The sequence below is a fragment of the Mustela lutreola genome, chromosome 4 (assembly GCF_030435805.1).
Source record: "Mustela lutreola isolate mMusLut2 chromosome 4, mMusLut2.pri, whole genome shotgun sequence".
Taxonomy (NCBI): Eukaryota; Metazoa; Chordata; class Mammalia; order Carnivora; family Mustelidae; genus Mustela; species Mustela lutreola.
In genome coordinates this window covers 18,793,173-18,818,241 of record NC_081293.1, presented here as the reverse complement: position 1 = coordinate 18,818,241, position 25,069 = coordinate 18,793,173, and the positions used below count along the sequence as shown (strand labels likewise).

At 34.6% G+C, this 25,069-nt stretch overlaps 1 protein-coding gene and 1 non-coding gene across 3 annotated transcripts in view; one reads left to right on the top strand and one right to left on the bottom strand.

The window, feature by feature from the left end:
* The window catches only part of SHOC2 (SHOC2 leucine rich repeat scaffold protein), a 101,844-nt gene extending 79,016 nt beyond the window's left edge, over positions 1-22,828 (top strand). For both annotated transcript variants that reach the window (XM_059173221.1, XM_059173220.1), the window contains exons 4-9: positions 6,791-6,921; positions 11,243-11,431; positions 15,785-15,907; positions 18,577-18,714; positions 19,070-19,187; positions 20,738-22,828. In XM_059173221.1, coding sequence (XP_059029204.1) covers positions 6,791-6,921; positions 11,243-11,431; positions 15,785-15,907; positions 18,577-18,714; positions 19,070-19,187; positions 20,738-20,946 — 908 coding nt within the window. In that variant the 3' untranslated portion in view covers positions 20,947-22,828. The remainder of the gene's footprint in view (positions 1-6,790; positions 6,922-11,242; positions 11,432-15,784; positions 15,908-18,576; positions 18,715-19,069; positions 19,188-20,737) is intronic.
* Positions 18,127-18,233, bottom strand: LOC131830911 (U6 spliceosomal RNA). Its single transcript, XR_009353444.1, has one exon. It is a non-coding gene; the product is annotated as a U6 spliceosomal RNA (small nuclear RNA).
* Positions 22,829-25,069: the final 2,241 nt, after the last annotated feature.

Here is a 25,069-nt window from a genome sequence, read left to right as displayed (position 1 = left end):
CCTTTATTCTTTTTGGTCTCTCTGCTCAGGACTCTTTCTTCTAAATACCCACATAATTTTCTGTATTCTTTCAGCTGATCAAATGGATATATACAGGGCATCGTTATTAGTCAGCACTGTTCTTTCTTTCAAATAGTCCAGCAGTATTTTGTTTAATGTTTTATGCATGTGTCTGTATTTGTGTTGTGTCAAATAATAATGAAATGGAGATGAAAATAGAGTGCAAAAGTGAATAGCCCTGGCAAACAGAGAAGCATAGATGGTGGTTGTGGGTGATAAAGATTTTCCATTTATGAGGACTAGGGTCACACTTCCTCTGACAAAGGGTCACTTTTCCATGTATTCTTCTTTCTCCTGGCTTCTTAATTTTATGTATCTTTCCTGCCAGAATTACTGTATTTTCAGTATGTTTATTAATATGAAAGCATTTAGCTTCATTATTAATCTGTTGTGGTTAAGGTGTTATCTCAGAATAACATAAATGCCTGGCTTCTAGAACATTCTGCATGATCAGATTACAAATTTGTATTGGAAATCAATAAGGACTGAAACATTAACAATAAGAAAATTGTAAATATTTATTTGTACATGCTTTGGATAGTTGTCAACAAATGGAGTATTTATAGCTGTTAATCCAAATAATGGCAGTGAGTAATACTTATTGAAATTTTTTATAATATTGTTATTTATTATATACCATGTATATTAAAAATTCTTTTGCCTTTTCCATCTCTCTTATCCCCAGTATTTTGATTGTATAGCAGAAGGTTGAGATTTGGTGAGAAATTCAAACATTTGGGTCTTAGTCTGTTACAAATCATGTCTTAATTGATTGACCTTTGAGATTCTCCCTCTCATTTATCAGAGAAGAGAAATTCACCCAAAACATTTAGTTGTAAACTTTATTGGAATATAATTCTCTTGATATTTTTCCTGTCTTTTCCTGTTTTACTTCTTGAAAAGTATAACTTAAAAAAAAAAAAATCCACATCTATCCTGCACAGTTGATGTAAGTCCTGCAGCAGCTACCCTACTTGCCTTTCCCTGGACTTAAAGAAACTTGCTGTAAACTCACAACTGAAATGAGATCTTTTAACTGTCACCTGATAATCAAGTTTTCCAAAAATCACTTTATTTCCTTGCCTTTTCTTTTTTCTTATAAGTAGACCGAGATGTTTTTACCCCTTTCTTTATTTAACACAAACACTCCTAGAGTAGTTTCTCACTCCTTGGCGCAGTACTCCCTGCCATTGACATCCAGGCTGAGCAGCGCTAGGATCACTGACAGCTCACAGGATGTGGAGAAGCGGCAGAAGGAAGTAGGGAGGGGACAGCTGGTTGTAGTTAAGTGAGAGAGTACTTCAAAATATATTTATAGTTTCTCTTTCTTAACCATTAGTCTACCCTGTTGAATAAAATGTATATTCTCTTTCATGTAAATATTTTCTAATTCAAGAGTCAGTTATGAACGAAAGAAAAATATTAAACTTCATTACAGCAGTCATTTTGTTTCAAACTGTGAAGTTGGTATGTTAAATCTCCTGTGATCTGTGGTGATTTTATGAAACTATGGGTGAGAGGGGGGGAGGTTAGAGGTCTCAAGTAGGAAAAACTTTTTGTTTTCTATTTCTTCTCAAATGAGATGAAGAGAGAAATCTGCAACAAGAACTTGCCTTCAAGGCTGGAGCACAGAACAATTCACAGAGGTCTTTTATTGCACTGGGCTCTGAAGAAATGATACAGTATGGTTATATCAACAAGTAGAGTTTAAGTAATTAGGTTTTAGGTAATTACAGTTCAGATTCATATAACAACTTTACTAGTTTTCTTTTTTTTTAAAAGATTTTATTTATTTATTTATTTGACAGAGAGAGAGAGAGAGAACAAGTAGGCAGAGAGGCAGGCAGAGAGAAAGAGAGGAGGAAGCAGGCTCTCTGCTCAATCTCAGGACCCTGAGATCATGACCTGAGCCGAAGGCAGCGGCTTAACCCACTGAGCCACCCAGGCGCCCGACTAGTTTTCTTTTTAATGGTGGCATTCTTTTGGGTTTTTGACATTTAAGAATATATTGCTTGCTTTTCAGTTTGCTTTCAGTTTTTTGGTTCAGTGTTCCTGGAAAAAAAACCATTATTTTCATTGTTAGAGCTGTGTGCCTGTTCTGTTGATTTTTTTTTTTTTTTTTTGCTACTTTGTTAAAATAAAATTAAGATCATTTGAGTTGAGTTTCACTCAAGTTATACTGAATTAACCTAAAGATGCTGATTATATTTGCTGAAATTGAAAGCATCTAATTTTAATTCATAGCCATTTGATGTTGCTGTAATTTAAAAATCTGACAGCCTAAGAAAAGCAAGCTGTCAGAGCAGAGCACAGAACAACTTACAGTCAAAGTTAAGCACTTAAAAGCTAAATGCCAGTGAGTGGCAGTGATCAGCCTACATTTATACACAGAAGCTCAGCAATGTTGATTTTATTTCTTAGTCACGTAGCTCAACAATAAAGCAAGCCATGGCTTGATTTCTCGGTTGCAGTTCAGTTTATGGTAAAACCAATCACTGAAAGAAAATGTCACACATCTGATGTCCAGCTTTTTTCCTTGCACAAGAGAATTTGGGTATTTTATCCTTAATTTTTTTCACCTCTTTTATTTTGTTGAGAGTCATGGATTTTGGCAAAATGTGGATGACTTAACGTGCCATGCTCTCAGTAAAGTGATAAGAGCTTTGCACACATGAGTTTCTCATCAGAATAGCATATTTTCCTAGGTTGCATTTTTTAAAGTTCAATTTCTACTACACCAACAAAAAAGGTGGGGGAAAGGGGAAAAAAAGGAAAGAAAAGGTTTAGTAAAGATGGAAGTACTATTTTTGTTTAAATAACCACTAATTTTAGTACTAGATAAAGTCATGTGGCAGTTTCATTACATTATTTTCATGTCATTTTTAAATTCTAGAAACCTGTTCTGATTTTAAAAGTGAGAAGTTCAAGAGTTATTTTGCTTTTCGAAGAGAAATTTTGGGAATCTGGTTCTATTGGGCTTTTGAGTTGATAAGTATTTAGAATTTGTTATACTCATCTTTGTTATTAGAGAAAGCTTTTAGGTTTTAATGAGAATAAATCGTGTTTAAAATACTCTATTTGTGGGGCACCTGGGTGGCTCAGTGGGTTAAGCCGCTGCCTTTGGCTCAGGTCATGATCTCGGGGTCCTGGGATCGAGTCCCTCATCGGGCTCTCTGCTCAGCAGGGAGCTTGCATCCCTCTCTCTCTCTCTGCCTGCCTCTCCATCTACTTGTGATTTCTCTCTGTCAAATAAATAAATAAAATCTTTAAAAAAAAAAAAACTCAATTTGTGTGCTGCTCTGCTCTAAACCGTGACTGAATGAGAGATGTCAGTTCGAGCAAAAATATGGGGTCTTTGTGCTACTCTTCTGGCAGATTGCAGAGACTCCTTGGTAAATGCTTCAGCCATTTTACATTGAACCAGGCTTCTTCCATAGGGTAAGCGGTGGTATGAAGGAAAGAAAGGGATGGCCTGTCTTCCATTGTTTTTTTCCCCCCCCCACTAAGGTTGACTGCCTTTTCTGTCTTCAACTTCATACATCAAGTTAAAATTTTACCATAAGATTTTTGAAATTCTTTAAAATCAGATATTATTACTGCTTGTAGTAAAATGTCCACCATTACCGGCCTTGTTGTAGCTATAGTGGGCATGGGATAGGCAAATGATAAAATACTGATTCCTTCCTTCCCTCCCTCTTTTAAAATGAGAACGGGTCAAAGAAAAGCACCTCATACAGTTTTAAGATTAAACATTTTGTTCCTAATGGAGAGAAGGATAAATAGTGAAAATGCTTTAGCTTCTGCAGTTAATTAAGAAAATATGAATGAATGCCTGCTGTGGGCTTATTAGCACTGAAACATTCTCTGGGGAGATGGAAATATATAAGGCTTCTTACTTAAAGGGTTTTCAGCCTGTTGGGGGAAGGTTTCTAATCTATGAAATGACTGACAACATAAAAACAAGTATAATTAGATGCCATTTTATAGTGAAAACAATATGCAGTCATGAGTCCGATTTATGGGGAGATCCATGAAATCTTGATAGAATGGCCAGGGAAGGCTTCACGAAGAAGTGTGTTGGACTCAGAATGGAATAAAAATGCTTTCCATCAGCACAGTAGTATGGACAAATAGCCTGGGAGTAAGAATGAACATACGCTTCTGTGTCAAGAGGTGGCAAGCTAACTGGAGCACAGTTTGTGAAAATCTTGAAGAATGATTACTTGTTGCAGGGAGCCAGCTGAGTTCGATCCTAGTTTTGCCACTAACTCTAGGTGGTGGCTTTGATAAGTCTCTCCACATTATCTTACGTTCAGATGGCTCTTCTTATAAGAAACTTATAATAAGCTGCTTCTTAGGTGTTTTTTCATCTCTTTTTTTAATCAGGGTGCTTGTTTAAGAATTCAAACCACTGTGCTCTGTTTTTTCATAATTTAGCTCATATCTACACTTTATGGAGAAGATAAGCCTCACAATGTAAAATGTCTGAATGTTCTTACCTCTACGTTAGTATAAAATGTCTCCATGATGTAAAATATTCATTCAAATGAATGAATGGTATAAAGATATTGCAGTCTTTTAAATTAAAATGACTTCATAATTACGCTTTTTCTTTATCAAAATGTTTTTAAATGGACTTAGTTTGAATGTTTTCTTTCCATTCTTTTCTACTTGTTTTTTTTACATTGTTGAGATCATACAAAATACATAATTTTGTATGCACCTAACATCATAGTCTTTGACATCTTAAAATTTTTTTGTAACATAATTTTATAGGTATAAAATATAGTACAGAATAAAGTCATGTTTGAATGTATGTACTGGTCATTGTGCTACATATCTTACACATGTTGTATTTAACCTTTAGACAACCCTATCAAGTATTTGGTATCCCCACTTTATAGATGAGGAAATAGATTCAGTTAAGTAACTTGCCCCGAGTCACATAGATAACACAGAATTCTTGTCTCTGACACTGTGGTGTCTCCAGTTTAAATAATTCTTCATATATCCTTGAATAAAAGGGTTGTCCCTGTTTTTTTTTTTTGCCACTACAAATATGAATATAATTATACTTCACCACAAAGCAGATTATTTTATTTTCTGCAGACCCAACTTTCGAGAAACATTTGTATCATATTCAGTGTCATAGTGCAGTGATAACAGTGTTCTTGCCCTTACTTCTAATCTCTAAATTCTTCGGGGCTTTGGAAAGTCATCTAATCCTCAGCTTGTTTTTCCCTCACTGAGAAATTGACATATCTTACCAGGATTTCATTAGAAAGATTTAGTGAAAGAAACATCCTTCACTAATTTAGAAAGTATTTTTTTCTTTTTTCTTAAAGATTTTATTTACTTATTTGACACACAGAGAGAGATCCCAAGTAGGCAGAGAGGCAGGCAGAGAGAGAGGGGGAAGCCAGGCTCCCCGAGGAGTAGAGAGCCCGACGTGGGGCTTGATCCCAGGACCCTAGGATCATGACCTGAGCTGAAGGCAGAGGCTTTAACCCACTGAGCCACCCAGGTGCCCCTTTTTTTCTTTTTTTTTTTTTTAAGATTTTATTTATTTGACAGAGCAAGCAAGCGCAAGTAGGCAGAGTGGCAGGCAGAGGAAGAGGGAGAACCAGACTCTCCACTGAGGAGGGAGCCCAACGTGGGGCTCGATCCCAGGACCCTGGGATCATGACCTGAGCCAAAGGCAGCCGCTTAACTGACTGAGCCACCCCAGCACCGCAGTTTAGAAAGCATTTTAAACACAAAATTAACTTGTCTTTGCTAAGTGATAATTTTTATTGTTGCCTTTAAATTCAGTTTTCTGCCTAATGGAGTCTTACTTAAATAGAACCAGCAAACTCTTGGCCCAGTTTCCAGACACTATTATAAGAAAGTAAAGTAAATTAAAATAGTATACCTCTGGAATAATTCCAATTACAATTCCTACAGGAATTGAAATGTTTGCCAAGTTTTTCTGCATTATAGCTGGCTATACTTAACAGTATTTAATTATCAGAATATTTTCATTATCAATGATGAGTTTTTCCCTTGAAGATGTAAAGAGTAAAAATTAGCTTGATATAGTGGTTTCTTATAACTTGAATCACTGATTTCTTCAGCAAGAGGGAAAAATGCAGATGAATGATAACTAGATAGAATTATGAGGCATAGTGACTGCCCTCCTAGGGTTTCAAAGCTTAATTTATGCTATAAGCTAATAAATGTTTTCTGTAAGTATTGTAATGGTGCTACCTCTAAGAAAGAAGGTTATTCAGCAACTTTTTGAAAAATGATCAAAGCAAAAATAAAGAAATGAGCACACTTCAGAAAGTTGGGGTGCCTGTGTGGCTCAGTAGGTTAAGCCTCTACCTTTGGCTCAGGTCCAGCTGTCTTCTCAGGGGGGAGCCTGCTTCCCCCTCTCTCTCTGCCTGCCTCTCTGCCTACTTGTGATCTCTCTCTCTCTCTCTGTATTCAATAAATAAATAAAATCTTTAAAAAAAGAAAAAAAGATGATGAAAGTTAAAAGACATCACAATATTTGTCTCCAAAAGTTAAGTGTGACACAAGCATCTACATCCATAATTCTGTAACGCTGGTAATATTGTTTAATTTAAAACTAGAGGCTGGCTACACTACATGTGACATTTAAACCTGATACCAGCAGTTGAAATTTGAAGTCAGAAAGGAATTTAACAGGTTTATCAGATTAAAAAAAAATTCTTTTTTTTATTCACAGGAAACCTGTCCAGTTTAAGTCGTCTTGGTCTGAGATACAACAGACTGTCAGCAATACCCAGATCACTGGCAAAATGCAGTGCCCTTGAAGAGCTAAATTTAGAGAACAATAACATTTCTGCTCTACCAGAGGTGAGAGGTGGTAAATCTTTACAGCTGGGTGGATAATTTGATTATTGAGATTGTTTAAATAATGAGTATGCTACAGACATTTAGCCACCACTAAAATAAATACTCCAGAGAAAAAAGAATAGGTATGATTATAGGAACATACTAATTTTTTCTTTTTTCTATATAGAAGGGAGAAACCAGAGTGAGAAATCAGTTTGCTACATTCACATTGTAATCATCATGTAAATTTTTCTCACATCATTTTGGAACTGACAGTAGCAGCTATTAAGGAAAAGTTGTATGGTTGGTTTTAAAACTCAACTTACCCCACCCAATTCGGTTATTTTAAAAAGTGCTATAGAAAATACGGTTCATGAAAAGAATACGCTATATAGAACACACTATTTATTAATCATGTTAATATTAGCTGTAACACTTCCATGATCCAGATTATTACCCTGTTTATACAATAATATTAAAGCTTTTTTAGCATATACCAGTCACCAAATTTTGTTACTTCTTAACACATTATTTTTAATTTGGGTTTTGTTCTATGAAAAAATATTTTTGTTTATTTTGGGCAGAATGCAGTACTCTTTTATTTTATTCTTTTGCTATGTATTATTATTTTAGCATACCCACAACTTGTATGTTTGCTTACGGTTATTCAAGCATTATGTCTTACTGTATTATTCTAACAAAAGAATTGACTTGTGGCTTACTGATTAAGCTTTGCAAAACACCTTTTGTCCTAATAGTTAAAAATGCTTTTTATAAGTGACTCTTTATTTCTAGTTTTTCTGTGTGTGTGTATGTGTGTATTTGAATTAAAAATAAAGGTGCTTGGCGATTCACAGACCTGTACCCCTGGGGCTAATAATACATTATATATTAATAAAGATACTAAAAGGAAAAAAAATAAAGGTATGTTGGACAAATGTTTTTAGATATGATTTATAAAGAACAGTTTGAGTATATAAAGCTATAGGCTTGTAACAGTTTATAAAATAAATGTATATGATTGATTTGTTTCTATAGGGATACAGAAAAAAGTACCTATTAATTTTGCTTCTCTTATTCTGGGTGTTTGGGTTTTTAGAAAACCTTTGATCAGAATACAAATATCAGTTTTTCAGGATTGTATTTGCTAAGATGGACCAGTTCACTAAAACTGCTGTGAAGGTATCTCACCTGCAGTTTAAACGGGATTAAGAATAGAATCCACAGATTGTAGAGATAGCCCTGACAACTAGACTGTCTGGATTTTTGTCTTTCTCCCTAGTGGTAATTTAGAATGGTGATGGGTGGGGTTCTATTGTTTAAAGTCACCTCTTTTTCTAACAGTAATTACAATAATTAGACCTCACTGGGATTTTTTTAGGTGTGATTTGTGAGTTTCAGTAAAATTGACTGCTTTTACAGTGTCAGGCTGAACATAAAGATTGGGTGTATATTAAATTTCAAGAAGTGAGAAAATTTAAAATTTATTTTTATATCTAATTATCAGTGAAGGAAAACTAATAGTTATTTGGTACCTCTTAGGACACAAAGTTTCATATATAATATTTTGTGACTAAAATTAGTCAAGATTTACTTTTAGTAAAAGAATTAGAAAGAAGACAGCTCTCTTCAGTCTGGCTGTGGAAGAAGTGTCTCTGTGTGTGTGTACACAATATTTATGCGTTTTCATTCCCACATGCACATATTTAAAGTGGCCTTTTTTTCAGATGGAGAAGCTATGAGGGAAGCCCTTGATGATTGGTCCTGTCCAAATCTGGGAAAGGATTAAGTCTTATTTAAAAGGAGTCTGTGTGCGTTGGAAACACCATATTCCTAATGCAAATATGTAATTATCTGCATTTATAATAAGCACAATAAAGAAAACAACAAAATCCATTAGACAGCACTTAACTAGACATTCAAGCTGGGTGAGGCATGCACAATCAGGAAAGTGGTTTTCAATTGGGGTTCATTGCTGAAATCAGAACTGGCAAAATGACCATATAGTTTTTTGGTTTTTTGATGACTATCTGAAAATGGACTAGTTTTAATGTAGACACATAGAAGGAAAAGGAACTTATTAAATCTAAGTACATATGGTCAAGGTGTAAGGCTAGGGATTCTACATGGGTTATCCCATTTGAGTCTTCACTGTAATTGTAGTAATTATTGGGGTATTATCAAACAGGAAGGGTAATAAGACTTAAGTTACGTTTTTAGCCTGATTTGTACCTTATTTTCCTGAGAGTACTGTAAGAAATATACTGATTGCCTAATTCACCAAAGGCCACGTAACTGGTAAGTGGAAGACCTAGGATGGGGATCCAGATGTGTCTGACTTTAAGGAATTGATAAGCAACTTCATTATATGCCCTAAGAGCGAAAGGTTGGAGAGTTGCCTTGTTGTTGCCTCTTTTCAGATTTCTGCAGTTTTTTTCAAAGAATGTCAGTAAAGTTAGCTACGTGTAAGAATAATGAAAAAAGTTTTTACCATGAGACTCCGAATTTCATGTACTTTCAGTAAAGTAGGATATAGGCATTTTCCCAGAATTGACTGCCATGCAAAATAGTTCTCAGCACTCTTACCTGAGCTTTTCCTTTTATCTGTGTACATCAGTAGACAAATGTTGAAAGCTTCTTAACGTTTAGCATAAAGAACAAGTTTCAGTTCACCATATAATTATACCTTCAATTACATAGTTATTTCATTCTTTCAGCTGATCCTACTGACACCTCAAGTACTAAGTCTTCAGTTTCCTCCTGGTATACAGCTGATATTTGAACATTGTTTAAAATATACACACATACATACCTCACACGGCTTGTTTCCTCTCTGATTGGGTCTTTACTTCAATCCAGAATGTTTCTACTACTTCTCCTAATATTTTAATTTTTTTTTCATCCTTCAAGATCTAGCTCACTCTCAGTCTCCTTCCTGCTTTTCCAGTTACTCTAGTATTTCTTCTTTTCTTTAAATTTAGAGAAGGGACTTAAAATTTAAGCACTTACTATAAGCTAGAGATTGTAAAGCTATTTATGTATTTTATCTCTTTAAAATGTCTTCACTACAGTTTAACAAAACAAGGCATCATCATTTTACAAATGAACAGATTAAGGTTTGGAGAAATAGTTTGCCCAAAGTCACAAGCCACTGAAAAATAGATCTAGGATTCAGAGTTGTTTTATAGCCTATACCAGTGTTTCTCAAACATTAGTGTGCATACAAATCACTTGGGAATCTTAAGATTCATATCAATTTGGTAGGAATAGCACTGAAAGGTCTACATTTCTAACAAGCTGATGTTCTTCCTTCAAGCAGACTTAGAAAGCAAGATAATATGATTATATTACATATAATTTATTATTGATTATATAAGTTATGTGTTGTTTTCTTTTCCCCATCTTTGTGCTTTATTTCTCTAAATAGGTTTTAGTCATTTTAATGGCAGAGTTTCTTTTGTAATACCTAAACTCTAGCACTGCGGTTACATGGTGGGAGGCTGAAGTGAGGGGATTTGGGGGTAGTATCTGTAGTAAATACTTGTTTGATAGATGCATATTTCCCTCTGAAATCTTACCATATGGAAAAACACTATTACATAATATCAGGAAGTGTTATCTTCTGAATTTAGTATTCTTTAAAGGAGCCATTAAATTACTGAATAACAACTTACTCTGAGTCAGTATTATGTTAATCTTAATAATAATTTAGAGGATAATTAACTCGGACCTGAATAGGGTTGGTCTCATAGCAAGTGGCAGAGCCAGGACTCAGACTCAGGACCGTGTGATGTCAGAGATTATGCTCTATAAGGTTCTCAAACTGACCACTTGAGATACCTCTTACCCTCAGACATATTTTCTTTATAGAGTGGGGTTTTTTTGGTGCTTTGTTTTTTAGAGGGGGGAGGTGAGGGAGGGGCAGAAGGAGAGAGAAAGAATCCCAAGCAGGCTCCACAGTCAACATGGCTCAGTCTCATGACCCTGAAGTCATGACCTGAGCCAAAATCAAAAGAGACACTTAACTGACTAAGCCACCCAGGTCCCCCTTCTTTATAGTGTTCTATATAAGCTAAAGCCAAGGAATAAAAATCAGATTTTATATGAGTTTTTCTGTTTCCTGTAAAATCTGGAAATCTGTTTGTTCCATATTCCTATAAGGCAATAGTTAGCTAGAGCTGAGTAGTGATTGTCCTCCCTCTAAGGTATCACAGAGCTAGCCCAACAAGGAGTCTCTGTCATTTGTTACATGAAGGCCCTTGGAGGCATTTGTGACTGCTGCTCTGTATTCTATGGAATAATCTTGTTACAATTCTAATTTGTATGTTTATTTTGTTTACAGAGTCTTTTATCAAGTCTTGTGAAACTGAATAGTTTGACCTTGGCTAGAAATTGCTTCCAGTTATACCCAGTAGGTGGTCCATCTCAGTTTTCCACCATCTATTCCCTGAACATGGAACACAATCGAATCAACAAAATCCCATTTGGAATTTTCTCCAGAGCAAAAGTATTAAGTAAGCTGAATATGAAGGTAAGCCTCTCTTTGTTTTGAGGGGGAGAAAAGCTGCTATTATTAGTACTTATACTAATATTTGTGCTTTCTTTATTAGTATGGATAACACTTACTTGTTACTTGCTGATGGAGTCTAAACTGATAATGATACATCAGGACAATTTGTATTAGATAACAAATTATCTTAGAGCCTTGCATACTCTTAGCACTTTATCTGAAAGAAATAATCATAAATATCCATGAAAGCATAGTTGTAGGGATATTTACTGTAGAATTTTCTATTTAATTGGTACCAACCTAACAAAGCTTTCATTTTGTAATAGTGTATCTTTGATACACTGTTAATACTATGAAGTCATTAAAAATAATACTCAAGATTACAAGAATATTAATACCAGTTGAATTAATACTCAATTAGAAGAATATTAATACCAGTTGAAACATTCTCTATTTAGTAGGAAAAAGTTAAAGCAGTCAAAATTGTTAAAGCATCCATACAGTTTTTAAAAACTGTTCTTAATGTGCTTAAATATATTAAGTATCTATAGATTTATATGTGTATATAGCCAGAATTTATTTTTTTAAATATTTATTTATTTATTTGATGGACAGAGATCACAAGGAGGCAGAGAGGCAGGCAGAGAGAGAGGAGGAAGCAGGCTCCCTGCTGAGCAGAGAGCCGGACGTGGGGCTTGATCCCAGGACTCCGGGATCATGACCTGAGCGGAAGGCAGAGGCTTTAACCCACTGAGCCACCCAGGTGCCCCTATAGCCAGAATTTATTAAAATATGTTTCTTTAAATACCATAATTACTTTAAGGATGATCTTTTTTATTGAGGAATAATTGATATAACATTATATTAGTTTTAGTTGTACAACATAATATTCAATATTTGTATATTGGAAAATGATCACCACACTAAGTCTAGTTAATATTCATCACCATACGTTGTTACAGAATATTTTTTCTGTGATGACAATTTAAGATTTACTTTCCTAACGACTTCTAGATACGTAATACAATATTATTAACTATAGTTGCCATGCTGTATCTTACATCCCCATGACTGACTTAATCTGGAAAGTTTATACCATTGGATTCCCTTTACCCAGTTTGCCACCTCCTAACCTTTACCTCTGGCAACCATCAATCTTTTCTTTTTATCTTTGAGCTTGGTGTTTGTTTTGATTCCATAAATAAGAGGTATTTGTCTTTCTCCATCTGACTTATTTCACTGAGCATGCTGCTCTGATAGTCCATTCCCATTGTCACAAACAAGATGTCATTCTTTTTTATGGCTTAATACTGTCGTGTGTGTGTGTGTGTGTGTGTGTGTGTGTGCGCGCGTGTGTGCTGAAATTTCTTTATCTCTTCATTCATCCGTGAACACTTAGGTTGCTTCCATATTTCCATATCTTGGCTGTTTTAAATAATGCTGTGATGAACATGGGGGTGCATATATGTTTTTGAGTTAGTGTTTTCATTTTCTTCAGGTAAATACCAAAGAGTGGGATTGCTGAATTGTATGCTAGTTCTGTTTTTAATATTTTGAGGAACCTTTATATGGTTTTCTATAGTGGCTGCACCCACTTACATCCCCACCAATAGTGCGCAAAGGTCCCCCCTCTTTTTTTTTTTTTAGTATCACCAGCACTTGTTATTTCTTGCCTTTAGAGAACAGCCATTCTGACAGGTATGAGGTGATAGCTCATTGTGGTTTTGATTTGCATTTCCCTGATGATTAGTGATGTTAAGCATCTTTTCATGTGCTTGTTGCCATTTATCTGTATGTCATCTTTGGGGAAAAGTCTGTTTGCATCCTCTGCCTATTTTTTATTTTACTAACATATAATGTATTTGCTTCAGGGGTACAGCTCTGTGAATTATCAGTCTTAACACAATTCACAGTACTCAGCGCAAACCTTCCCCAATGTCCATTACCCAGCCACCTTATCCCTACCCCCACCCCACCCAGCAACCCTCAGTTTGTTTCCTGAGATTGTCTCTTATGTTTTGTCTCCCTTCCCAGTCCCATCTCGTTTCATTTTTTTCCCCTCCCTTACCCCACAACTCCTCACCCTGCCTCTCAAATTCCTCATACCAGAGAGAGCATATGATAATTGTCTTCCTCTGATTGACTTATTTTACTTAGCTTAATGCCCTCTAGTTCTATCCCCATTGTTGCAAATGGCAAGATTTCGGGGTTTTTTTGATGGCTGCATAGTATGTGCTGTTGAGTTATAGGAGTTCTTCATATATTTTGGATATTAACCCCTTATCAGGTATATAATTTACAAATGTTTTCTTCTGATGGGTGATCTTTAGTTTCTTCTTGCATATCTGTATTCTCTACAGTGAATGAGTTTCACATTTGTAATAAAAAAAGGAAAGAAATGAAAGAAAGAAAAAGGAAGAAAGAAATGAAGCCTGATTTTTTTCCAGTGATTTTGTTTATAGTGAACAAACTTTAGGCCCAGAGGTAAAAAGTAAATTGGCCATATAGCTAATTTGTCGCTGAGGTGTAGGAATCCAGGGGACAGAGATTTCCTGCTTCCAGGTGTAAGTGTTCTATTGTATTATACTACAGGCTTTTATCTTTGATGAACTATTTCAACATAATTGTGGGTCTTTATGAACTATAGTCTAAATGTAGAATTTATTGATTCTCTGTATACTTGTAAATATATGTATCTTTTATGATAATTCCTTAGAGGTATGTAATAAGTAAGCTAGTGGGAATTCAAGATAATCTTACATAATCTTAAACAGGTATAAAATTATTGTTTATTGTTTCACTTAAATGAGATTTAGTAGTGGTAATCGTATTTATTCTGAATGTTATCTTTGTAATAAGAGTCTTGGAACACAGTAGTCCAGGTGTTCATTAGTTTTCTGCATTTGGTGATACATTTTTATGGATATGATTTTACTTTAACATTAGCTTGGAAAGGCTTGTTTTCAGTGAAATAACACTTTGCCTAGAGCTTTGCCTTAATTTTTCTTCAATAGCATGACAGCTGTTTAATAAAATTTTTTTTGAAAGAAGTCAAAATGAAACCTGATACTTTCCTCCTTATAAACACCAGTAGTAAATTTTTTTTTAATGAAAATGCTTTATCAAGCTACTAGAGTTAATAAGTTTGTGTTATAATGAATAGGTAGTAAATGTAAATATTATAATAAAAGAAAAACTTGGTTTTCAAATGGATGTTTGCTACTTGGAATTAATCTTACCAATTATTTTGTGCAAAATGAGACAAGTAATTCATGTGTATTGCAGAAAAATTTAAAATACAAATTAACAAGAAGGACATAAAATAATCCTACCTCTTGAGGTAGCATCACTGTTAACACATTGGCATGCATCAGGGGTACTGATGGTTCTCTCTTGATACAAATAGCTCCCAACAAATACACTGTGGTAAGAGTTGTGATTGATGAAAATGTATTTTATATGTAGATTTAAGGAAGCAGGAAGAAAAATAGTCAGTCACTGGTATATAGTTCACAGTTTTTTCTGCATGTAGCTATATTTAATTTTTAAGCAAAATTGGATCATATTGTTTCATCATCTGTTTTTATTATTCAATGAGAAATGTATTTTTGCCATATCTTATGGATTTTTATTTTTTAAATTTTTAAATGTTTTTTTTCAAAGATTTTATTTATTTATTTGACAGAGGTCACAAGTAGGAAAGAGAGGCAGGCAGGGAAAGAGAGAAGGAAGCAGGCTCTCCGCGGAGCAGAGAGCCCGATGCGGGGCTCGATCCCAGGACCCCGGGATCATGACCTGAGCTGAAAGCAGAGGCTTTAACCCACTGAGCCACCCAGGTGCCCCTCTTATGGATTTTTAAAGTAAAATTGGCGATACTATCAGTTAGTGTTTTAATGATTTAATTTGCTATCTTCGTAAGATTTTTTTCCTCTCCTCCTTTATTGCTCCGTGTCTCCAGAATTGCTATGTTTCTCTGATTTCCTCATGGGCTGTAATTCAGTATTTCTTCTTCCATTGTGCTCATGAGCACCCACATTTTATTCCATGATTTCTGTATATTATTGTGAAATGGGAAAAACCTATTTTTCATCAGGACCTTTGAAATCTCAATTGTTGGTCTATATAGTATATTTTTCTGTATCTAATACAGATAGTCACATAAGGAACAAACTTCTAATTTAACTTCAAAATAAAAAGGTTAAACTACTTTGGAGGTTTAGATTTTTCATTGCTTTTTCATTATTTATTTGGGTATCAAAAAGGGGAATTGGGTTTTTTGTTTAAATAAGAATTTTCTTTCCAAAGAGAGGTATATGTATATGGTGCTTTTTCATTTATCATTCTACTTTGGTTACTTCTTTTTGTCTTTGCCAGGACAATCAGTTGACATCACTTCCCTTGGATTTTGGAACTTGGACCAGTATGGTAGAGTTGAATTTAGCCACCAATCAGCTCACAAAGATTCCTGAGGATGTGTCTGGTCTTGTTTCTCTTGAGGTGAGTATAAAAGAGCATTTATTTAAAACTCCTTAGATCCTTCTGCATTCATCTTGCTTATAAAGTTTCCAGTTAAAATAAGCAATTTCTACTGGAGGAAGATCATAATTAGAAATGTTAGAGTTCTCTTTTTTTTTTTTAAGATTTTATTTATTTATTTGACAGAGATCACACGTAGCCAGAGAAGCAGACAGAGAGAGAGAGAGAGAGAGAGAGAGAGGAGGAAGCAGGCTCCCTGCTGAGCAGAGAGCCCTGTGCGAGGCTCGATCCCAGGACCCTGGGATCATGACCTGAGCCCTAGGCAGAGGCTTTAACCCACTGAGCCACCCAGGTGCCCCAGAAATGTTAGAGCTCTCTTAAACATAAAACTGTATTAGGATGATGAGGTATTTACTTAATCTGGGCTCAGTGCTTCTGAATTACTCTTGTCCATTAAAAGTTGGTAGGTTTGAGTACTACAAAGTGTCTTTAAAAGAAATGTCTTTAAAATTTAGCGTCTTTTAGAACATAGTTTTTCCCTTAACTCTATTTAGGAATCTTGCACTAATGTCTACCAGAATGATTATGGTGTCCTTAGACTGGCAATGAGGACCTTTCGTATGATTCTGGCCCACTTTTACATCCTAATTACCTAGTATACTCTTATTTAACCAATTAGATATTTTCTTTGCTGGGAATTTGTGCATGTTTCTAGCTCTGTATATGTTTAATCTTTTGTTTTAAGATTTTATTTATTTATTTGGCAGAGAGGGAGAAGGGAGCACAAGCAGGGGGAGCAGCAGCAGGCATAGGGAGAAGGAAAAGTAAGCTTCCCACTGGGCAGGGAGCCCGATGTAGTGCTCCATCCCAGGATGCCTGGATTATGACCTGAGCCAAGGCCTACGCTCAACCGACTGAGCCACCCAGGCACTGCTGAACATTTAGTTTTACTATTCTCAGTATCTACGGTATCCTTTTCTCATTCCTTTTTTTCCTTTTAAATTATTTTCCATAATTAAAGATCCATCTTATTGTCCCCTCCTTAGTGAAGGATGAATTCTCCAGCTTCTGAGTCACTGGAATGTTTGTCCTCTTTATGAAAAAGCTTACTACTAATATATATTTTTATGGTTTTTTTTTTTTTTAAGATTTTATTTATTTATTTGAGAGTGAGAAAGAGTGAGAGAGAACATGAGAGCAGAGAGGGTCAGAGGGAGAAGCAGACTCCTGGCAGAGCTGAGAGCCTGATGCAGGACTTGATCCCAGGACTCTGGGATCATGACCTGAGCTAAAGGCAAGTTACTTAACTCAGCTGAGCCACCTAGGCAACCTAAATACATATTTTTAAAAGTTTCCTCTGTATCCCATGTTTTCTTAAAATCTAATTTCTTTTTAAAATTATTTTATTTAGTAAGGTCAAATAGTATATGTAGTGGTTAAAAGCATGAATTCTGAACGAAGACAGATCTGGGTACAATTCCACTTTTATCTCTATGGATTTAACTCGACCAAGCTTCTGTTTCCTCCGCTGTGAAATGAAAATGATAGTATTTTCCTCAGAAGATTGGAGTTAGGATTAAATGTAAAAATGCAGACAATGCATTTAGTGCCTTGCAAGTGGTAAACTCAATAGCTACTGGGTTTTTCTGGTTTTATTATGTATGCTTACTTTATTATAGGTAGTATCACTTTGCAGGGAAAAAAGTGGGCATAAAACATCAACCAGAATCTTATGTAGGTCTTTCCATTCAGTGCTCTTTTCCACTATCCCATACTCGGTGTTATCTTCCTAATACGGCCACCACCACCGTAATTTCTCTGGAAACAGGGACTGTCTTTCTCAAGTACTTTTTTCCCCTCTTCAGTATATTAGAGGATGGTTTGCAATATAATAAATATACCATAAATAATAATTATTGCGTATTAAAATAGGCAGTTTAGAAATCATCACCTCCCTAAAAGTGATGGTTTGTAAGAGGTTTTGAATAAATAAGTGATTTCCTATCAGATGCACATTTGGTAACCACTCAGTATCAAAATACATTAACTATATGAATTTTAATACAAGTGGTTAATTTTACATTTTATTTGTTACGGGTAAAATTAAACTTTTGCTTTCATTAGTTTTGACTTCAGTTAAATCTTTTATTTCCAATAGCTATGGTGATTTTTTTAAGAATAGTAAGTTGAATGTTTTATGTTATATAGTGAACATTGCTCTTTTTTTTTTTTTTTTTTTTTTAAATATGGAACGCTTCACGATTTTGCGTGTCATCCTTGCACAGGGGCCATGCTAATCTTCTCTGTATCGTTCCAATTTTAGTATATGTGCTGCCGAAACGAGCACAACATTGATCTTAATATTCACTATTTGTGGGGGCGCCTGGGTGGCTCAGTGGGTTAGGCCTCTGCCTTCAGCTCAGGTCATGATCTCAGGGTCCTGGGATCCAGCCCCACATCAGGCTCTCTGCTCAGATGAGAGAGCATCTTTTCCCCCTCCCTCTGCCTGCCTCTCTGCCTACTTAGGATCTCTCTCTCTCTCTCTCTCTGTCAAATAAATAAATAACATCTTAAAAAATATATATATTCACTCTTTGGAAAATTAGCAGTTTAATAAAATTTAAGCCACCCAATGGTAATATATAATTCCATTTCATGAATTACCAAACACTATCAATAATTTCTCTTAGGTTCTAATATTATCAAACAATCTTCTAAAGAAGCTTCCCCATGGTCTTGGAAACCTTAGGAAGTTAAGAGAATTGGATCTAGAGGAGAACAAATTGGAATCCTTGCCAAATGAAATTGCTTACCTTAAGGATTTACAGGTAAAACATTATCCTGGTGATTTTATAGTTATATGACTAAAGTTTTGGGGGTACATTCCAAACTGCACATTTTTCTTAAGAATTTGATATAATTCTTTAATTAGAGATTTTTATTATAGCAGTAGAGCTGAGGTTTTTTTTTTTTTTTTTTTTTTTTTTAGTAGAGCTGAGTTTTATGTTTACTTTTCACTTGCTAACAAACGATATACTTTGAAAGTAAAATTTATTGAGTGATTCTTACCTAATCTAATTTACCTATTAATTTATCTTATCAGCTTAGTAGATATATTATTTTAAATTTATATCAGTAGTGGAAATCCATGTGTAACTATCTTTTATTTTGTTAATCTTTTAGAAATTAGTCTTGACAAACAACCAGTTGACCACCCTTCCCAGAGGCATTGGTCACCTTACCAATCTCACACATCTAGGCCTTGGAGAGAACCTACTCACTCATCTTCCTGAAGAAATTGGTATGAACCATTTGGATGCTTGACTCTGTACTAATTTGCTCTTGCGTGTTCAATAAGTATTTCAGATAAATAGGACAAATCTGTTTTTATCACCTGATATTACCTCAGGGTCAAGATTCTCTTTCTCTCTTTTAAATAGAGCTCCCAGTATTTTGTTGGTCAGATGGTTGGTTTTGGGTAGGTTTCCTCATAGGATGGTATAGTTAATATTGCATTTGAGAATATTTTGACCTACTTCCATTTCCAATATGTTTAACCTTATTTTAGATGAGTTATTTTATATTTCTTCCGTTTAAAAATTACACAAGCTTGAATTAAACTAGTAATGTCTTATGCCAAAAGAATATTTCTTCTTGAGGTTTTAGGATTAATTTTACTATTTGATTAAATTACTATTTAACAGTATCTTGAAATGTTTTCAGTGTTTCATATAATTAATGTGACTACCTTGAATTTTAGTTGATGCAAGTTGTAACCCCATTTTGCAAAGAGAATTACCAATTGAGGTTACATTGTAGTTTTAAATTAGTAATTCCATATATTGTGTTCTTCCATCTATATCATGCGGTTTCAGAGACCCTTTATATTAGTGGTTAAGAATGGGTTTAGAGTTACAATGTAAGTTATACTTTAATTTAAAAAAAAAACGGTTTTGGGGTAAGATATATAATTCAAAATCTGGCCGTGCTGCTTATTGGCTTTATGGCTTGGGGTAACATATGGAAACTCCCTAAACTTCCAAGTTTTCTACTTGTGTAAAGTAAGAATAATAATAGTAACTTCTCATAGTTAAAATCTTAAATGTAAACATCCATTATCTGATAGCCATTATTTTCATTAGTCTTCTGCATACCAGTATCAAATATCACAAGTTTTGAAGTTTAAAAATTAGAAAACATGGAAGGCACCTTCATTTCTAGTATGTTTATTCATCTGGCCTCATTTGATTGCAGGAGACATTGCCTAGAAAGTGTGAATATCCTGAGACAGTCTAAGATAATTTTTTAAGATTATTACATAAGTTGATTTTTGGCTTATTGCCAAATAGTGATAACTCTCTCAGTGAAAGATTTATACGAAGTAACAGAAATCTTTCCATATGAGAAATTTATTTTAAAAAGAGATCATCACATTGTTTGTAACAGGAAAGTGATTGTAGGAACCAGTTTACAATAAACATACTTACGGAGTTTTGAAAAAATACATACCAATGCCAAGCTATCCCAAACAAAATCTTTGGACATGTAGCATGTGTATTTAAAAAAAACCTGAAACTTGAAAACTGACCATAAAGGAAGAAATACCAATTTAATTGGTATGGAACATGACCTGGACATCAGAGTTCTTTAGATCAGCCTCACTTGATTTGAATATGCAATAAAATTGGGAGATCCATAATTGTAGAGTTTTAAAATGAAGAGAAGAAAATAAGAGTCAATGTGTATTCAGTATATATAATGCCCAGAATAGTATCATGCCCAACTGAAATTCTAAAATAGTAACTGATTTTTTTAAAAAATAGTAATTGATTTGATTTTTTTTTTAAACAGGTACACTGGAGAACCTAGAAGAACTATATTTGAATGACAACCCCAATCTACATAGCCTTCCCTTTGAGCTGGCTCTTTGCAGCAAGCTTTCAATCATGAGTATTGAGAACTGTCCACTCAGTCACCTTCCACCTCAGATTGTTGCTGGGGGTCCTTCTTTTATCATTCAGTTTCTAAAGATGCAGGGTCCATATCGTGCCATGGTCTGATACAAATCTGCTGGTCCCACACACTGTTCAAAAATAGACTGCCATTAATGTTTCATATCTATATCTGTATCTATTTATGTAGATATTGATATATTTGGCAGATTTATAAAGACTGCATTATGTGTTTCTGCTAATAGAGGAATCATAGCCATTTAGATTTTTTTTAATTCTGTACAAAAGGCTTATATAAGTTTTCTTTGCTGAACTTGGTGGATGTTTTTCTGTTGTGTAATATGATACGCCAGTTTGCTAAAAACATTTGCCAACAAATTATGAAGTTATTAAATTTAAGGGCCAGAGGTAGTATAGTTAGATATACTTTCTCTTAGCAAAAATAATGGACAATTTTGTTGCAACTTTTTATATACATTTTCCCCTTACCAGTTGCCAGATCATTGTAGTATTATAGGCCCTAAAGGTAGAATTTTTCTTTAACTTATTTTGAAATTTGAGATTTAAATTTTATATATTGTTTACAGTCAGAGTAAATCACTGGATTTTGTTTGTTTGTTTGTTTGATTTGCTCTGTTTTAATCAGTGAAATCTAGTTTATATCCTCTGCTAAAGAATTTGCATCAGCTGGTTTAAATATTAAAAGATATTTGCTTGTTGAAACAACTGGCAAGTGAAAAGATACAGTCAAAAATTCTAGAATTCTTTTAATTGTGTTTCTCTGATCAATTGTAAAGCAAAATACATGAAGTGAGTCTTTAGGTTGGGGGAGGGTATTGAGATCTTTTCTAGTACAAATATCTTTTCTTAAGTTTGGGGCAACAGAAACTTATAGTATGGAAGAGTTTTCACTCCTGAAAGTTGCAGAATGACAAAAACTAACAGAATAATTTCGAAAACAAAAACAAAAACAAAACAAAAACCCACATAAACACACACACATTCTATATATGTATATACAATGCTATATAGATATGTATTTATTATATCATAAACTACAATAGGTAACTTTAAGGATTTCTCCCTAGCCTTGTACAATGAAATGAATGTTTTTCTTTGAACACTGCAATATATGTATGTTTCAAGGTTATTTAACAGTGTACTATGGTTTTATATCTTGACTTGCCTTGTACATCTCTCAGTTCTGGAATATCTGCGTCTAAGCACAATATCTTCACACTGTGCTATATTGCTGCTGAACTAAATGCACTTTTCCCCACATTTGGGGCACTGGCTTCAAACAATTCAGTTCAGTACCATTGATTTTAATCTCATCTTTCCTTTCTTGGTAGCTGTTAATACAATTACGGAAAAGAGGCACATTGTATAGAAGCCATTGATAGTTCAGTGGAAATTCTGTAAGATGTGCATGTGCTATTTGATATGTTTTCTTTTGCTTTACTGCTTTTAAGGCTAGCAGTACCGTAAGTGTGTGCCCGTTAGACAGTAATCTTACTTTTGGTAGTGTCATTCTAAGTCCATTAATTATTAAAGAGACAGAGCAAGTACATTCTAGATACCATCCTAAAAAACATTTCCCATATAATGAATGTTATGTGTAATTAAGTATTGCTGCTTGGTTTTCTTCTTTTTCCCCTCTCTTTGGGTCGGCATTGTGTTTTAATAAAACCATTTTTTAATTGAAGCTCTATTAAAATGGAAATTTGGAGTGTTTTCCTTTTTCTGGCACTCACAATCAGGACTTAGTTTGAGGTCAAACCTGGATTCATAATTGGCAATTTTTTAAGGAGCAAGTAAGAAATGGAAGGCAGGTGAAGATATAAAACCCTAGAATGCTTAAATGTGCTGTAAAACTATTGTAGATGTCACTGGATTTTACCAAGTAATATCCTTTCTTCTTTTTTTCTGTCTACTGTGGCTTTTCAGTTAAAATTTTGTTTATAAAAGGAATTTGTTTATTACAGCTCTATATATCTATGTGTATGTGTTTTTTTTAAATATCATATCCAGTTGTGTTTATATATAAAAATGATAGAACTTGAACTTTCAAAGCAGTAAACTAATTTTTTTTTGTGAGAAAAAAAGGTTATTGTTTCTTAAAAATGAAAATAGATTTAGTTTTTGAAACATTTTGGTTCCCCTACCTTCATTTATATTAGTCTGCAATAGAAATGCAGAAGGATCACACTCGTAACAGGTCATTTTACAAGCAAACCGTATATAGCTGAGGACTGTAAAATTTTTAAAGAAGTATAAAACATATGTCCTTTTTATGGCTGCCACCTTGTAAAAGCCCTTGAATTTCATTACTTCTAGTAAGAAACTAAAATGGACTCTTAATTGGGATATCCTTGTGAAATAAAGAAATTTAATATTTAAACAGGGTTTGAATATATTAAGGGATATTGTTGAATGACTGTGAGCTAATACTTTTCCTCAAACTGTAGGACTAATTGGCATATCCAGACATTTTCCTTTCTTTTGAAGAAATCAGATGTAGTCGCTCAATAAATAAGGCTCAATAAATTACAAAAAAAAAGGCAGTGTTGTAGAATGTTACATTGGAAAATTGCTCTAAACTTCGCTTTTGTTAATATATCATGGTATCAAAACCACAAAGACAATGTTACAGTCCTTCTGTGGTCATATAGTACTTTTTAAATCCTGATTATTTCATACAGAAAGAAGGGGGGAGATGCTACATAATTTATGGACTTAATGGATACATGTGAAAACAAGATAGAAACTCTTGAAGGAGGAATATACGCATAAAACATTTATTTGTACTTACATTCAAAAGTGGATGATAAATTGGAATGAGCTCCAAAAATGTAATTGCCTATTTCTAATTTATCTCATTGTAAGGCCTTAGTCATTTAAAATAGATAAATGGTTATGCGTCACAATTTATGTAGTCTTTGTGATAACTTTTGTTACAACTTTTGCTTTTCATATCAGTTATTGCTAGGCCATGCATACTGAGTCCAAATTTCAGATCACAAAATTATAATTGTTAACAATCAGCTGTATTGGGCTGTGGTTAAAATGTATAAAATGGGACATTTTGAAATGGAAAAGGAGCATTAACAGTCATTATGTTGGGCAAAACAGCCATACATCAGAACTGCCTCTGGAAAACCAAGGTTATATGGTTATTCTTATATGATTAAAATTAGACAAAAACAAATAGCAGAGTTTATAAATAAGCAGGAAAGTAAATTCCTGAAATTTTCAAATTTACCTAAAATGAACACCTTATGAAGAAAGTCTTCCTTTGGGGCACCTGGGTGGCTCAGTAGGTTAAGCTTTTGCCTTCGGCTCAGGTCATGATCCCAGGGTCCTGGGATCGAGCCCCACATCGGACTCTCTGCTCAGCAGGGAGGCTGCTTCCCCCTCCCTCTCTGCCTGCCTCTCTGCCCACTTGTGATCTCTCTCTGTCAAATAAATAAATAAAATCTTTTAAAAAAGAAAGAAAGAAAGAAAGTCTTCCTTCTGCCTATACCAGAGGATAGAAAGATGGCATACCAACTATCTTTGCTAAAACTTTTCTCTTGCTCTATTCTTTTGATTCTTTTAGTTAGTTTAACTTTTAAGAGCTATTTTGGACAATTGGAAGAGATGTAGCCACGTTTGGTTGATTTTCACATCTCCGAGAATTTGAATATATAAGAATTGTGATGTTGATTTGCTATATAAGAGGATATCTTGAGTGTTGCTATATAATGAAAGTATTAAGATGTTTTATAAAATAGGTACCAGTACTTTGTTATTGATTAGAATGCCTTATTAACCTGGTAACACTAATTCTAAGGAAACGTGGGTTTATTTGTTTGTTTTTTGAGAGTGTAAGAGTGAGCGGGGTGGGGAGGGGCAGAGGAAGAGAAAGAATCTCAAGCCAGTTCCACACCCCAGTGCTGAGCCCTAGCTGGGGCTACATCCTACCACCCTGAGATCATTAATGACCTAAATCAAGATCATTCATGACCGAAATCAAGATTCGGACACTTAACTGACTGAGCCACCCAGGCATCCTTGTGAAAAAAAAATTTTTTTTTTTTAAATTTCAGTGTTCCAGAATTCATTGTTTATGCACCACACCCAGTGCTCCATGCAATACGTGCCCTCCACAATACCCACCACCAGGCTCACCCAACCTCCCACCCCCCACCCCTCCAAAACCCTCAGTTTGGAGTCCACAGTCTCTTATGGT